Source organism: Acomys minous, assembly GCF_964271855.1.
Source record: "Acomys minous genome assembly, chromosome: 14".
NCBI classification, from domain to species: Eukaryota; Metazoa; Chordata; class Mammalia; order Rodentia; family Muridae; genus Acomys; species Acomys minous.
Window position 1 is genome coordinate 41,461,313 of NC_140496.1, and position 16,063 is coordinate 41,477,375.

At 42.8% G+C, this 16,063-nt stretch overlaps 1 protein-coding gene across 4 annotated transcripts in view; it reads right to left on the minus strand.

Moving 5' to 3' along the window:
• Positions 1–561: 561 nt before the first annotated feature.
• Positions 562–16,063, minus strand: part of PHKB (phosphorylase kinase regulatory subunit beta) — a 192,936-nt gene continuing 177,434 nt past the window's right edge. For all 4 annotated transcript variants that reach the window (XM_084755999.1, XM_084756000.1, XM_084756001.1 and 1 more), the window contains 4 exons: positions 11,529–11,658; positions 3,696–3,803; positions 1,847–1,987; positions 562–1,040 (listed from right to left, as the gene is read on the minus strand). In XM_084755999.1, coding sequence (XP_084612125.1) covers positions 903–1,040; positions 1,847–1,987; positions 3,696–3,803; positions 11,529–11,658 — 517 coding nt within the window. In that variant the 3' untranslated portion in view covers positions 562–902. The remainder of the gene's footprint in view (positions 1,041–1,846; positions 1,988–3,695; positions 3,804–11,528; positions 11,659–16,063) is intronic.

Sequence of the window (16,063 nt, forward strand, 5' to 3'; positions counted from 1 at the left end):
CACTCTGCTTAGGTAAATTTGGGAGCAAATTCCATGTCCAAATCTAAATGAAAACATTCAGGAATATTAAGTCTAGTTCTGTGCACTTGAACAAAGTAATGTTTCCAGGTGTATTTGTTAGTTCAGAAATGGAATGTTTTGACGTTGAACTTTGTTTTTCACAAGGTTAGAGGTCCTAAATTTAACTACTTAAAATTTTCAAATTTTTTCTTATTTGTGATTATGTGTAGGTGTGTGTGCTTACATGTGTCATGTGAGTGCAGTTAGCACACTTCGCAATGCTGTATTTAACAGATGCTCAGAAAATGTTTGATACGTTATATTTTAGCCCAACCCTTATACTCAGCTCAATACAAAACCAGTCATGTTTACAAGATAAAAACCGTCTAAGAGTTTTGTTCATCATAGTACTATTAATAATGCAGCCTCTGAAGTTAAATACCAGGGGTTACTTTGCTTTTTTGATATGTATTGCACGTCTTGCTTTTTTTGGTACAATAGTGGCGCAGATGTCACTACCCTTGCAATACACTGTGAGTCCCAGTGAAGCATCACCACCGGTTAGCAGGTTTGTTTTAATGGCAGGAAGGTGAAAATAAAGTCTACAGAATCAAAGACTCAGAATTTTGATGGCATATTTGATCACAAAACATGCAGCAGTGAATTTTCTATTGTAAACTCTTATAGTAGCTGGCACAAATCACGGAAACTGGGGTTCACTCGATTCCAACCACCGCTTACCATTCAACTGGCACTGGCATGCAAAGGCCCAACAATGGCAAACAGAATACGACAGCCATCTCACTAGCACACCAGCTCATCCAATAACGGCTGCCTGGACTGGCTTCACCACAAAAGGCACAGCTGGGCAACTCTCCCCCGTGCTCCCTGCACCCTCCTCACTAGCTAACCAGACAGGAGTCCTCATTGCTTGGCTTGACTTCTCCTTCCAACAGCAAGTTCATCACAACCTTAGTCAGGTAGCTGCAGGTTCCTCTCTTGCCCAGCGGGGGCGTGTTGTAGAAGGAAGTCATATCATCCTACAGAGGAAGAGAGGAAACAAGTCCTTTGAACTGACAGGTGAAATCAGCAGCTACCTAAGGGGGAAATAAATTTGCAGAAAGATGTCCTCGTGGAAATTATGAGCTTCCTTGCACTTCGCTTTCATTTTCCCGAGGCATCTTCTCAGCATATAAAACAAAAGGAGACATTTTTAGCACCCTCCTCTTTGCTAGTAATTTTTATTTACTTAGGGAATCCTTTCACAGATGAGCATACAATATTAAGCAGAGCCCTGAGGGAACTACATTAGACAGTGCACAGCCCCACTAACGTCTGCTCTACATGTCTCTCTTCTTCTAAATTTACTTTATAGTCTTCTGAAGTCAGTGGAACCTTCCTGGCAAAACACATTTTAATTGTCAACCATATAGAAAAATTACTGCATCTTAGATTTCTTTTTCTTTTTTCTTTTCTTTGGTTTGTGGGTTTTGTTTGTTTGTTTGTTTTTTGTTTTTTTGTTTTGCCAGAACTTCATAGCCCAATTGACTAGTAATTAGCTAAGAAGTAATATTAATTCCTCAAGTAATCCTGACTGCCCCCCTCCCCTCTCTCTTTTGTTTTCCAAGACAGGGTTTCTCTGTGTAGCCTTGACTTGCTTTATAGACCAGGCTGGCTTTGAACTCACAGAGATCTGCCTGCCTCTGCCTCCCGAGGGCTAGGATTAAAGGCGTGCAGCCCCACGCCCGACGACCGACCGCCTGTGTTGTACTCTGTAAATGTGTTTGAATGTGAAATGAAAACATTAGAGACCAGACAATGAAAGCATTCGCTACTCTCTACTTACTTGTTTCTCTATTTCTTTGAGCCGACTCTTGTCTTTTTGAAACTCATGAAATGCTTCCTTGACCAGCCTGTCTAGATCCACTTTGTCTTGAAACTCTAGCTCAGGGTTTCTTTCCAGCACAACGGACACGACCATTAGTAGCTGGAAGAGAGGACACGGAAAGTCACTGACATGGGCTGTAACAGCAACACAGTCTGCGGGTTCTCATCACTGGATCTGATGGGCGGTACACTGTATATTAAGTAGCATCTAAGAATAGAATCCTAACTTGGATAATCAGCAGCGCACGCTATATTTGGAAAATGCACATTTATCATAGTATCACTGCAGCCATAGATAGAGCTTTTGGAGTCACTTAAATAAAATTAATACCATAGAAAATTGATATTTTGGGGATGGAGAGAAAGCTCAGTTGGTCAAGTGGTTGCTTTCATCAACCTATTATTTGGCTGCACCATACTTTATCCTCTGAAGTGATACTCATTTAATTTTAAGATATTATTTTTGATTCTGTGCATGTATGTGTGCATGTATGTGTGCATGTGTGTGTGTGGGGGGTTAGTATGTACATGAGTTCAGTGCCCACAGAGCCCAGAAGAGAGGACTGGGTCCCCCGAAGCTGGAGTTACAGAGATCCTCCTGCCTCTGCCCCCCAAGTGCTGGTCTGAGCCACAAGTGCCTTATAATGCTCATTGTAGAGACAAAGGTCCATGTACAAACCATGGTCATGTGTGCAGCGATTGGTGGAGGCCTTCTGATGAGCCTTTGTACACTGACCAGAGAACAGAGCACCTGGTTCTCAATTTAGAAATCTTACTGAGTGCAAGACAGACATGAAGACACTACATAAAAGTTCTAGGGTCACAATGTGGCAGACCCATGGGCAAGGGCAGGCTTTTGGCAGGAGAATCTGAAAGGCACCAAGGCCACCAGAGGTCAACAAGAAGAAGCTTTAAGTCCACTCTCTGCCCTGGACACTGGTCACTGGACATGAGAGGCTAAGGAAAGCATCCTTCTGACAACTTTGTCTTTCTGGACCTCGTCTCTGCATCACTCCTCTCACCTGCTACTGAATGGCTGGACTGTACTATTCAACATGCTGGGACATCACAGATGAGACTGAATGCTACTCAGGTTTGATAGCAGCTCTGGAAACAATGGGCCGAGAAAGGTCCAAACCTAGCTTCTAGGTCAGTAAGACATATGACTTACTCAAAAGAATAGAATGGTTGGTGGAGACAGTGCCTGAGAAACAGCCAGTGGGAGGACTGGCCATACACTAAATTCTCCATTCTGGGAACTCACTGTACAACGTTTTATGGTGACGGAAGGGCAAGTGTGTGAATGTGTGTGCACAGGTACATGTACTTTAGCGCGCTACACAATGTCTTCTCTTCATAGGCAGATGTTTCGAAAGATGCCCTTCAGAAAACTAGCAGCAATGATCTCTTGCTCCCTGTAACTCTCTGAGCTGTTGCCACGTTCTACATTAGTAGGGTATTATTTCCGTTATTAGGAGAAACTAAACACTAGCTGGATAAACACGGTCCCTCCCTCTGCTGTGGCAGCACTGCTGATGTGCTGGCTGCTGGGGGCTGAGTCCAGCTTAGTGGCCAGTCTGCCTGGTTTTTCCACCTGAGGGAGTTTGAGGTACTTGAACTGTAGGTATGCTCTGACCCAGGTCAAGGATGTCTGTCTTCTTGAGGACCTGATTGGAGGAGCTGACAGGTGATGGACAGAGGTCTTGGTCTCAGGGGGAGAGGGTAGCTTTCCTATACTATTCTTCAACGAGCAGACAGAAAGCAAGCCTTTGGTGATGTAGAATATATATATATTTTAAAATACAAACCTCTACAATGATCTGCCTGTACTTTGGCTGGTCAATGTTTCCCAACATGTCTTCCACAAGGAGAGAAAAGTTCATCTCATACATGGTCATATCTGACAAGGTTGGTTGCTGAAAAAGAAGGAAAAACCCTCCTCATTAACAATGCTGACTGTTATCCTCTGTGCTCAGTTAATAAAGGAATTTCATTTTATAATCAATAATCTCTCCCATTTCTATAAAACCAGAGAGAGCATTTTCACCTCTGTGATTAGTTTTATATATGTCAAGCTACTGAAGCAGGCAGCTCACTATTGTGAGAAATTAAGTCTCTCTCTTTTAATAGTTATCTTCATTATATTAATAATCTTAAGGGAAAGGGCTGCATTAAAAGTATGACAGTAACAGCTAAAAACTGAGACAATGACTAGAGTACATATTACATTCAGAATTTGCATGAGAAGTTATGCTTGCTGTTGGACTCTAAGATCTAAGTCATTGATATTGCATTTATATCATTTCTTTGTTAGTCTTTTCCAAGTAGCCGGCAGAAAAATGCTACAAATAGGCAAAAATTATGTGCTGAAATGGCAGGAAACAAAAAAGAGTCAGAGGCAAAGCTAAAAGAACCCTTTCCCTTTGCCTTTTGTTTAAAGGAAACAAACAGCCTTTTATTCACTGTCTGACATCCAATTCCATTCTGAGGAGGGTGTGGAGATGTGGTACCCAGTTGTGGCTACCAATAGGACTGGATTATGTACCTACAGCATTAATGAGGCACACTTTTGGTTCTGTCTGTGAGGATGTTTCTAGAAAAGTCTAAGTAAGGAAGACCCACCCTAAATGCAGGCAGCACAAGCTGGAGTCTGAGTAAAAGGGAACAGGCCTGTTATGCCCAGGCATTCTGATTCTCAGTCACCACCTTGAACCCAGCTGTCCTCACGGTCATCCTTCCGTGCATGACAGACTACATTCCTCAGAACTGTGAGCTACAATGAATTTTTCTCCCCTGTGTTCCTTTCAACCAGGTATTTCTTAAAAGTTATGAGAAAAGTAAACATAATAGAGAGTAGCCCTCCAGGACAGGAGGGGTGACTCTTTATGCTAGGCTTGTGCGCCAGAAGCAGGTAAGGTCTGTAGAATTATTCTAAGAGATGCAGAGAGGGCAGGACACACTTGCTTTTGTCTCAGTGGTCTACTTAGACACAGCCCTAAAACAAAGTACTTCTACTTAGAATAGGACCGAGGGAGCACTTGATTGTCTTTTTGACATAAGATGACAGAAAGGCACTTGGTCTGATATAGTGTCTTAGTCCTGTATTCAGTACAACTATTGTATTTTGAAGCCAGTAGAACTCAACATATTGTTACACATAGTACCCGACTTGAGACACCTGAGGCCTGGCTGTCAAGGTAACTGCCTACTGTGAGCACTTACATGTCTAACAGTAGGGCTAGTTGGCCATAGAAAGAAAGGCTTTTTTTTTTTTGCTGTTGTTGTTTCACATTAACTTCTTCTTAATATATCTAATAAAGCAGCTTAGTTCCCAGGCACAGAGACGAGGTCTCAAGATTGTCCTATTTGCCACTCTTCTGAAAGGACGCAGAGTCATTAGAGCACAGCAGAGAAGTGAAAAGTCTTAAAAGCCAAACCTTCAGGTGTCAGCTACTCACTGAACATGGAACCTTCGGGAAATCATCCTACTGTTTTGGTTTCCTCATCCTGAACAACACAGTAATAATAAAGTACCTTGACTGTAGTAGAGGTAAGATGGAGAGCTAGACATTGCCTCTGCGAGAGCTGGGGAGGGCCAGTCAGAATCGTGACAGGCCAGTGAAGAATTAACTTCATGGAAAGAACAGATGAAAAAGCAAGAGCTGGGAAGAGCTGATTAACAGTAAACCAACTAGAAAATAACCAGCAGAATGATAGCAATTAGCAAACATCTCTGTATAGCAACCTTTCATGTAAATAGCCTCAACCTACCAATAAAGAGACATAGACTGGATAATTGGATTTAAAAAATGGACCTAATTATTTGTTGTCCTCAAGAAACACACCTCACTGGTCAAGACACCCACAAACTAAGAATAAGAAGTCAGTCTATTAGGGTGAGCATCCGCTGAACATGAGCTGATGTAGCTATTATGACAGCTGATAAATTAGGCGCAAATCAGAATTAGAGGAGATAAATAAGGTTATTATAGTAATACTAATAAAGGGGAAAACCCACTGCAAACCCATACCAGTTGTAAATTATATGCATCAAATGCTGAGACTCCCAATTCCATAAATAAATACTAACAGACATAAAAGGCAACACAGGTCATAATACAATACTGAGCAACTTCAATACCCAACTCTCATCTTTCATTAGTTCATCCAAGGCACTTGATTTCGAAACGACTAGTCTCAATTGTCAACGTGACATAATCCAGAACCACCCGGGGGGCTCAGTGAAGGACTTTATAGATTAAGTCAGCCTGTGGACATGTCTGTGGAGGGATTATCTTGACTAATGAGAAGACTTGTCCATTGTAGAGAACATCATTCCCAGGACTAGGGGTCCTGGGATGTATATGAAATAGAAAAAGAGAACTGAATACTAGCGTGTACACATTAATTCATTGCTATCTACCCTTGACTATGGATATAATTATCTGCTTCAAGTTCCTGTCACCTTGACTTCCTTGATTGCAAGGAACGGGATATAATCTGGAATTGTGAGCCAGATAAACCCTTCTCCCTTAAGTTGCTTTTGTCAGGGTATTTTCACCACAGCAGCAGGAAGTGAAACCGAGACAGAGTTCAACTATAACACAGATCAAATGAACGTCAATAGATGTGCCAGAACATTCCATCCAACAGATACAGAATACATAGGTTTCTCAGCAGCTTATGGAACTTTCTTTAAAATAGATCACATCCTAGGCCACAAATCAAGTCTTACCAAATACAAATGAATATAAATAAATTCTCGAGTCTTATCAGACCTAAGTGCAACAAAACTAGGAATCAGCAGCAAGAAAAGCTATAGAAATTGCACGAACATGTGGAGCATGAACAACAACTAAATGACCAGATGGTCACTGAAGAAGTCAAAGGGAAAATTATAAATTTCTAGAATAAAAAAAAAGTACATTTACTAGACTTTTGAGATATAGCTAAGGCAGTTCTAAAAAAGGAAAGCTATGTAGTTATAATAGCTTATGTGAAAAAGTGCCGAGGGGGGAGAGGAAGGAGCCAGTGGTTAAGGGCATATGCTGTTCTTCCAGAGGAGCTGGGTTCCACCCCTGGCACCGTGTCAGGTGGCTCGCTGCCAGCTCCAGGGCAATCCTCTGGTCTCTCTAGGCTCCTGCACCCACGTGCGCACACTCACCACACAAGACAGATGCACATAAAGCTATTCTTGGCTGCCAACCTGACTATATCTAGAACCAAAACCCTCAAATTGAGGGCGCATCTGTGAGGGATTTTCTTGTATAATTTGAAGTAGGAAGATCTGCTTCTGATCTGAACCTCTGAGTTAGGAAAACACACACACCTTTAATACAGATCTTTTGAGCTCGGAAAAGAAATGCTTTTAATCCTGGTCTTGAGGTGGCAAGACACATGCCTCTAATCTAGACCTTGAGCTATAAAGACTCACCTTTAGGCTGGACCACACTTTCTGCTGGAAGCCTGTGTAAGTGCATGGAGGAAGGATGCGCTTGTTCTTTGCCTGTTTGCCCTTGCCTCACTAGCAATTCCGTCACTGGCACTGCAGCCCACTTCTTTGGGACTCCAGTGTACACTGAAGACCAGCTGAGACATCCAGCCTTGAGGACCAAACAACTATTGGATTCTGGAACTTTCTATTCACAGTCAGCCACTATTACATCATTAGGTAACCTAGACTGTAGCCTGTAAGTCACCCTAATAAATCCCATTCTATAAGTCCGGTTACTTTGTAGAACCCTGACAAATGCAATATAGTGAGTTAACAATAATTTAAATGAATAAATAAAATAGTTTAAATAAATAAACTAATGATGGACCACAAGGTCTTAGATTAAAAAAAAACAAGCATCTAATCCCAAAGCAATAGTTGGCAAGGAATAATATAGAGTAGGGCAGAAATTCATGAAATGGAGAATGAAAGAACTCAGGTCTGTAACAACCAACAATCCTCAAGAAATGTAAGTCCCCAGTGAAAACCGCAGGAATGGATGGACTCACTGGCAAAATTTCCCAAACCTTTAAAGAAGACCTAATGCTAACACTTTTCAAACTGGCTCATGAAACAGATTTTTTTTCTATTTCCAAATTTATTCTAGGAAACTAGCATTGCCCTCATAGAAAACTGTGATAAAAATAAAACAAAAAAGTCATAACATTTGTAGCAAAATTGTTAAAATTAGAAATGATTTTGTGAAGCCAGACTCAGAAAGACAAATCCTTAATAATTTCTCTAGTATATAGAATGTAGATTTAAATGTGTGTGCATGCATGTGTGTGTGTGTGCATGTGTGTGTGCATGTGTGTGTGTGCGTGTGTGTGTGTGTGCATGTGTGTGTGCATGTGTGTGTGCATGTGTGTGTGTGCGTGTGTGTGTGTGTGCATGTGTGTGTGTGTGTGTGTGTGTGTGTGTGTGCGTGCGTGAAGGGACTCATGAGAGGGGAGAAAGAGATGGGAAGTAGAGAGGGAGATGTAACGCATGTGAGAAGAGAGCAGACGGTGGGAGGAAGGAGCTGAGGGAGTACAGGCCAGCAAAGCCGAGGAAGCAGCTAAGAACAAAGTATAACACACCGAAGACACTGTAATGGACCCCATTACTTGGTATATTCACCTAAAAAATAAAACAAAAGGAAAAAAGACACAGAAAATGAAACCATGACAGTTGCAGGAAGAGATCAAACAAGAAATCAGTATGCTAGGAGATGGAGGGTTGACTTAGACCTCACGTTTTCTCTTTTACATGAAACCCTAGGTGTAATATGCTATATATGGCTATATGTGTGTATGTGTGTGTACGCGCATGCACACTCACACACATAATGAAACTCAAACGTGGGCCATGAGAGGAGAGAAGAATCCTAAGCAAGCGGAGAAAGGGAGAACGTATAGACTACATGGGACAGAAAAGCAGAAGAAGGACTTTCCGGGAGAAGGAAAGGGGTTGGCCAGAGGGAGCAGAGGGCCTGGGCAGGGGGAGCAGAGGGCCTGGGCAGAGGGAGCAGAGGGCCTGGGCAGAGGGAGCAGAGGGCCTGGGCAGGGGGAGCAGAGGGCCTGGGCAGAGGGAGCAGAGGGCCTGGGCAGAGGGAGCAGAGGGCCTGGGCAGAGGGAGCAGAGGGCCTGGGCAGGGGGAGCAGAGGGCCTGGGCAGAGGGAGCAGAGGGCCTGGGCAGAGGGAGCAGAGGGCCTGGGCAGAGGGAGCAGAGGGCCTGGGCAGGGGGAGCAGAGGGCCTGGGCAGAGGGAGCAGAGGGCCTGGGCAGGGGGAGCAGAGGGCCTGGGCAGAGGGAGCAGAGGGCCTGGGCAGGGGGAGCAGAGGGCCTGGGCAGAGGGCAGCGGGGGAGGGAAATGAGTGAGAACAAGGCATCCTGACACATTTGCATGAAAACCCAGTAATGAGATGCATAACTGTATCCTAACTTTAAAAATCAGGTTTTCACAGAATTGTTATCAGAACTGAATGGTACTTTAGGAGTTTGTAAAATGAAACAATATATAATGTACCCTCCCCCCCCCTCTCCCTCTCTCTCTCTCAATAGCTATCTATCTATGTATCTATGTATCTATCTATGTATCTATCTATGTATGTATGTATGTATGTATGTATCTATCTATCTATCTATCTATCTATCTATCTATCTATCTATCTATCTATCTATGTCAAAACAAAGAGTAGCTAGTTACAGCAGCTGGGGCATCACAGAATTAAACGGAGCCTGGTAGGCACTTGGTGAGGGGAGGCGGTGAGTTGGGGTGCTGAGGCAGGTGCCAACAGGTGGCCACAGCGCACTGCCCATGCCGGCAGGGATGAGGCCTAGGAAAAGCATTGGCGCTAACAGCAGAGGTGCTGTCACGGTTTTCAGGAGACAGGAGATCTGAAGAAGGCTAAAGCACCCACACTGACCACCAAACAAAACTACTGCCTATGAATACTATAAAGGATTTCAACTTCTGAATTTGGGGCCGGGAGGTGGTGGTGCACACCTTTAATCCCAGCACTCGGGAGGCAGAGGCAAGCGGATCTCTGAGTTTGAGACCAGCTTGGCCTACAGAGTGAGTGCCAGGACAGTCAGGGCTACACAGAGAAACCCTGTCTCCAAAAAACCAAACCAAACCAAACCAAACCAAAACAAACAAACAAACAAAACAAAAACTGAACCAAAACAACAACAACAACAAAAAACCCTTCTGAATTGGGTTTTTGAGTAAGAAACAGACTCGTGACACAGGTCAAACTCAGAACGGCTCAGGGGGGTACGATGAAGATCCCACAGGAGACCTTTAGACACTCCCTGTGAGGAAAAGAACACTAACAATTTCTGTGAGTTTCTCCACAGGTGCTCTTCTGTCCATATGAGCAAAGTACATCTGAGACTATATTTTTCATATAAAGCCACCTCAAAATTGACGTGGTGAGAGACTAGAAACACTAGAAACAGATATAGTGCTACATTTCTGCTTCTGTATAAGCAGAGTGGGCTGAATACCAGGACTGAATGAACAATAATCACATCAAAGAAGCAGGCCGGTGTATATGATCAATAAAACCATGCATGCACAGGAGGCAGCAGTTCATCTGCCTCATCAATAAGTCACAGCACACGGAACCCGGATGACTGCACTTCTCAGTTCCTGTGCTGCGTCTCAGCAGTGCTCCCTGAGCCACACGCCAGGGGCCTCTGCATCGCGGCAGGTTGAATCCCCGGCAGCTTTTCAAGGCATGCTTCGTGTTGGGAAGCCTTAGCACCGGCCGCCGCTGCTCAGTGGTGAAGACACACCAGCACTTGAAGCAAAGCTAATACAGTGTGCGGGTTAGTTTCCGTCAACTCCACACAAGGCACAGTAATCTGGGAAGGGGGAACATCAACCTCGGAACCGCATCCATCAGACTAGCCTATTGGCAAGGCTGTGTGTGTGTGTGTGTGTGTGTGTGTGTGTGTGTGTGTGTGTGTGTGTGTGCGTGCTATTTTCCTGATTAATAATTGATGTGGCAGTGCCCAGCTCACTGTGGACTGTGCCAGCCCTGGGCAGGAGGTCCTGAGTTATGCCAAAAAGCAGGCTGAGCAAGCTGCAAGCCACGGGGAGCAAGGCAGTAAGCGGTGTTGCTCTTTGTTTCGGTTTCACTTCCTGCCTCCAGGTTCCTGCCTTGGGCTCCTGCCCTGATTTCCCTTCATGATGGACCAAGAACTGAAGGTGAAACAAGCCCCACCCCAAGTTGCTTTTTGCTTAGTGTTTATCACAGCAATAGAAGGCAAATTATTACACCAAGCCCTAAACTCACAAGTAAGAGAACAGAGTGGGAACAACTTGCTCAGTAAAAGGTTCCATCATGTGGTGTCCAGAGACAGCTCTGGAAGCATCTGAAATACTCCACTACAAGGACACAGGCACAACTTCTCAGCAGTGACACATTTGGTAAAGTTTCTTCTATCTACATGACACTGGGAAATAAAAGAGAACACGGGCTGGGCAAAAAAAAAAAAAATCTAATCCAAAGGGCAACTTACTTTCTGGCATTTTATGCTGCCTTGAACACTCATCTTTGAACATTCTTAGAACACTGGGAAGAAGAGTTGCGGGGAGCGCAGAGGGGAAAGCCTCCCATTGCCCCGCTGGCCCTTCCTCCTGACCTGAGTGGGCTTTACCTGTGGCAAATGCTTCCCAGCTACGAGGATACCATTTGGGGTGCGCTCCAGTATCTGCCACACTCGATCATAGAACCCCGGGGGAGTTCTATTCAATGACCCGTCAATCTGACGCCTGTTCAACCAACACCTGCGGACCAAAGGAGAAGTCTCAGCATTGGAAATCAGGTTTGCTGCCGGAGAGAGCAGGGTTAGGTGTGCTACCTGAGGAAGCAAGAGTGAGAATTCGTCAGCGGTGCGCATCTGCGTGTCTAAGGGAGTAAGAGGAGGGGAGCATCACCACTAAGACGTTAGCAGGCGGATGGTGTTCTCTATAAAGTGGGGCCGCTTACTACACCATCACATCAGAAATGGGCACAACCAATCTCACAGTTATTGTATACTGTTCCCACATTAATAAAATGCAAGCCCCAGGAAGGCATGGATATTTCCTATCTTGAGCACGACTGCAGATCCTTCCCAGAGTGAGCTCAATAAATACACTTGGTAAGAGATGAACAAGCTAACGTTCAGAAAAGTACTGTATAGCTGCAAGATGTGTATGTATATGCACTTGTAAAATGAAATGACCTTATTTTAAATCTTACAAAAACTATTTAAATAAGGCTGAAGTGTCAGTCCAAAAACCTAGACATAAAGCCTTTAATGTCAACCAGATATAGAATATTATTTATCAGAGTTATGGCCAGAGCCATAATAATAACCCTAATTTGTACATTAGATATTACCCTAGTGTATCATCCACAATTGCCAAAGGCACAGAACTCGCTTTATATTTACAGAACACACAGTGACATAGCGCAGTTTTGCAAAAGCTGAAAAGAGTGTGTTTGCCTGTCTGTCTGCCTGTCTGTCTGTCTGTCCCTGTGTGTGTTTACTCTTGGTACTTAGAAAGAAGACAGAATGAAATGTGCAATCATCACATGTGAAGTGTGTCAGGACCTACAAACTGACGGTATTTCTAAGTACGCAAGTGGCTGTGCAGCACAGGATAGAGAGAACAGCTAAAGACACTTGCTTTGTGGTGGAGACCAGTGCAATCTGACAAACTTAGCAATTAAGAGGAGTCTTTTCTGGATGGCTGAAGTTCCTGTTAACAGACCCAGACTTACACTACTGCCTTCAGTGTTGGGCTAAATAGCAACAAGGCCAAGGATCTGGTGGTTTTTCTTTGGTAAATGAATATTCTCTGCATTTGATTTTTATCCATATAGAGCTCTATAAAGTTATAGCTAATACTATAAAAGGTGTATTTGCTTATAACATAAAAAATATGAAAATACAATGGAGCTGGGAAATTATTTAATAATAATAATAATAATAATAATAATAATAATAATAATTATTATTATTATTATTATTCTGTATGGGTGTTTTCCTGTATGTATGCCTGCATGTTATGTACATGCCTAGTGCCTGTGGAAGCCAGAACAGGGCACTAGATCCTCTCACACTTACAGGTGGCTGTGAGCAGCCATATGGGTGCTGGGAATTGAAGTTGGGTCCTCTGTGAGAACAGCCAGAGCTATTAACAGCTTAATCATTTTTCCAGCTCTACTTAACAACTTTGTCATTTTTATTTTTGAAAAGCCTTACACTTACAGAAGTCACAAAATAACGCAAATTTCTTACGCCCTCTTCCACTCTTACATAATCAAAGCTTAATTATTGACACTAAGGAATCAAAACAACATGAGTTTATCTGTGAGCCTTTCTGACATTCTACAAGGTCAGGATTTCATGGCTCATTTAGTTTCCATGTATTGGAGGCTCTTTGAATCTGTGGTAGTCCTAATTTTTTATTATTATTATTATTATTATTATTATTATTATTGCTTTAATATCTTAGTAATATCTGTTGTCTTATAGGATCTTTCTCAGTTTGGATTTTATGGTGTTTTCTTGTAAAAAATGCATTTGGGGCAAGAAAATTCAGAAGTGATATGGGGGCCAATATCAACGGTTCACAGAATTGAAGTCTTACTACTGGTGATGCCGATCCACCATTTGGGTGACGGGCGTCTGGCAGGTTTGTCCACTATACTAAAAGCAGTTGTTTTTCCTTTGCTACTAGGAAGTATATTGAGCAGACATACTAAGGTGTTAGGCAAGGCTCCACTGCACATTGCTCTAGCATCGGCTCTTGCCTGTAGCTCTAGGTGCAGCTGCTCAGTGATCATTTTTTGCCCCATCCCTATCTCTATTTACTAATTAGACCCAGCCATAAGGAACAGGCTCCTCTCTCCCATTCACTGCCCTCTAACAGCATGGAGTCTGTCTATAATATGTTACTGTTATTTGTGCATTTCTTCTACAAAAACAAAAACCTCATCTCAGTTGGAGTCCTATGAAGAGCCTCTCCAGTTTCTCCAGTGTCCACATCTCTGTTGAACTCTGAGGGTTTTTTTTTTTTGTTTTTTTGTTTTTTGTTTTTTCTGGCACAAAGATACTCCTGGCTCACCTTGCATTTTTTCCCTGACTTCCTCTGGAATCAATCATTTCTGCAAGAAGAGCTGATTCTTTTCCTTATAGTATTTAGAACATAACTGTTTCAGGTTCGCTTGTTGATACAGCAGTTCACTGCTCCTAGGACATCTCAGTAGACAGAACTAGGAAACACGGCTGCATACGCACAAACAGATACATGCTCATTTCTGTATCTATCAGTTCATATTGGTTTATCAATTGCAATCAACCAACTACTTTCCCTTTATAGGAATGGTCACCAACACTGAGAAATCTGCATTTCAGTCATAATATGTTTACTCATTTATTCAATCTTATTATACACATGAATTCAGACTGCTAATGATTATATGCTGGTGAGAAGCATAATTTAAGCGGTGGCAGCATTTGTGCACCGTTTTGCTTATGTAGCCTTCCAGTGTCTAACAGAGCTGACAGGGACTTTGGCTTTCCCACACTCCTCAGTGTGGTGTGCTCACTTCTGTGAGCTGGGTTCATCTGCTGGTTTCCACACTCCACTCTGGGCTCCTCCACATATAGATCGGTGTTAATGTATCACTTAATACTGGTGCATTCAACACCCCCACTACTTAGAAGCTGGGTGCATGTGACACCCAGCAATAAGGAGGAGGTGTCCCAGGCCCAGAGGTCAGCTGGGGAAGAAGGCTTGTGCCTCAACTCTGTTATGCGGTACCTGTTCACCATTTCCCATCCCTTTTCATCCCCTGTCAATAGCATTCATCTCATTAGCTTCTGATTTATCCCTCCTGTATTTCCTCCACAAAAATGATAACACACATATTTAAAAAAATAAGAATTGTATATGATAGACATTGTTTTGTACTTCACTGTTTCATTTAACAATCTATCTTAGGGAGCATTCCATTCTTCAAAGGCACACAGTCCTCCATTGTGTGGGCATATCACATTTAGGTTAGAGAAATACTAACAATTTCAATTATAAGCAATGATTTAATCAATGATCCTAGGCACATACATTTCCATGTTGTTGGGTTACTAAAAGGACCTGTGCAGAAGAAAAGAGTTCAAAGGTGTTAAGTCCAATCAAGAAGGCTGCACGCCTCAGTTACATGTGCAATTTCTTCTCTGACGATCACCACACATCTTAACATAGGCCGCAAGAGAGGTAAGAAGTGTCTCAGCATGTGCCATATACAGCTCTAATTGTATATTAATATGAACACCTTTTTAAAATAACTGAAAGGCACTCTTCATGAAATGCACAGATAGTTCATGCTCCCCTCCATTTTCCTCTTGGTTTGGGTGGTTGTCTTTCAGTTCTTAAGGCAGACATGCAGGCAGACACTGTATACGTAATAAATAAAAATCTTAAAAAAAAAAAAAGAATGCTTGGATACTAGCTCTTTAAAGCATGCTTGGGTCCAGTTTCTGGTTTTTCTTTTGACATTATCTTTGCCATGAATACTGTTATTTAAAAATTGATAGGCTTTGTTGGTTGTTTCTTACCCCTTGGAGTGAATCATACTTTAGGCCTTTCCCATTCTAAAATTGAAAAGAAATTGATTAATGTCCTCTTCTAGGTCCCATGTTTTACGTGCAGCTCTGTAATCTATTCGGAATCGGTTCTTGTATGTCATGAGGAGGGTCTGACTGTACCTTTCGCGAACAGCGATCTAGCTGTCAAAAGTATTTGTTTTAAACGTCCATCCTTGACCCAATGACTTGCAATGGCAATATTACCATGCAGCACGCTCCTAATGTGTATTGATCTCTGCACTCTCTTTTCTCCCCAGTGGATCTATCTGTTTATGCACCAATACCACACTGTTGTAGCCACAGAAACTGTGTAGCATGCTCTAAAACCATAGGAGAAAGTTTTTCTTTTGTTTGTCGTTCTTTCATGTTCAGTTTTTTCCACACGAGGCTCCGTATTAACTTGTCCGGCTCCTGAAGACAGCTCTTGGGATGCCGCTGGGATGCTGTTACACATACAACTGACATTTTATAGTGTTAGCTGGTCTATAACAAGGACACTTCCGTGTTTGTTAAATATACTGTTATAGAAGCCAGCAAGACACATGTTTGTA